This window comes from Acanthisitta chloris, unplaced genomic scaffold (assembly GCF_000695815.1).
Source record: "Acanthisitta chloris isolate BGI_N310 unplaced genomic scaffold, ASM69581v1 scaffold960, whole genome shotgun sequence".
Lineage (NCBI taxonomy): Eukaryota > Metazoa > Chordata > Aves > Passeriformes > Acanthisittidae > Acanthisitta > Acanthisitta chloris.
In genome coordinates, this window is record NW_008649750.1 from 22,024 (window position 1) to 22,812 (window position 789).

The 789-nt window shown below is 57.4% G+C and overlaps 1 protein-coding gene across 1 annotated transcript in view; it reads left to right on the forward strand.

Annotated features, from left to right (window-relative positions):
* LOC103812031 (excitatory amino acid transporter 5-like) overlaps positions 1-777 on the forward strand; it is a 13,221-nt gene extending 12,444 nt beyond the window's left edge. The window contains exons 10-11 of the mRNA XM_009085074.1: positions 448-547; positions 640-777. Coding sequence (XP_009083322.1) covers positions 448-547; positions 640-777 — 238 coding nt within the window. The remainder of the gene's footprint in view (positions 1-447; positions 548-639) is intronic.
* The last annotated feature ends 12 nt before the right edge of the window (positions 778-789 follow it).

The following is a 789-nucleotide window of genomic DNA, read 5'->3' on the forward strand; positions in this document are numbered from 1 at the left end:
AGGGTCTGGGTAAAGAAGAGAGGTGCTGTGCTGGATCTAGAGGGGCAAACAACAGAGATGCTGTGCTGGATGTACTGGGGTAAAGAAGAGAGGAGCTGTGGCTGAGTCTACAGGGATTTCTCCCTGAGAGACATCTCAAGGAGCTTCACAAGGAGCTCTCTGAGGCAGCTCACCAAGCACAGGCAATGCCAATGCCCCAGTGTGATTGTGGCACAGCAGGAGTGTGTACTGTCACCCACACAGGGTGACACCCACACAGGTGACACACAGCTCAGACACCACAGGGACCATTTGCTCTCTGCACCTGCAAAGCCTAAACAGCCCTTGGCTCGCTTTGCCATTAGCCACCCCAGAGGGGAGACATTTGGGGTGGGGGCTGACAGGTTCCTCAGCCCTGAGCACCCCTGGGCACACTGCACCTCCTGCCTCCTCCCTGTCTGTCCCCAGGGACCGACTGCGGACGATGACCAACGTCCTGGGGGACGCCCTGGCTGCTGGCATCATCGCACACGTGTGTGAGAAGGACTTTGCCCCAAAGCCCCCCCAGGTACGTAGGGCAGGGCTGGGAGGGCAGGACTGCAGCACAGACACACAGGAGTGCTCACCCAGCCATTCAAACTGAGCTGCTTCTCTTTGCAGCAAGAGCCAGTGAGCAACACAGACAAGTTTCCTCCCCCCGAGCCCTCACACCTGCACCCCAAAGACAACGTGATTGAAATGATCGAGGAGACCTTGCTGGATCACACAGGAGTTCACTACAACATCTGCCAGGTGTAATCCCAGCATTCC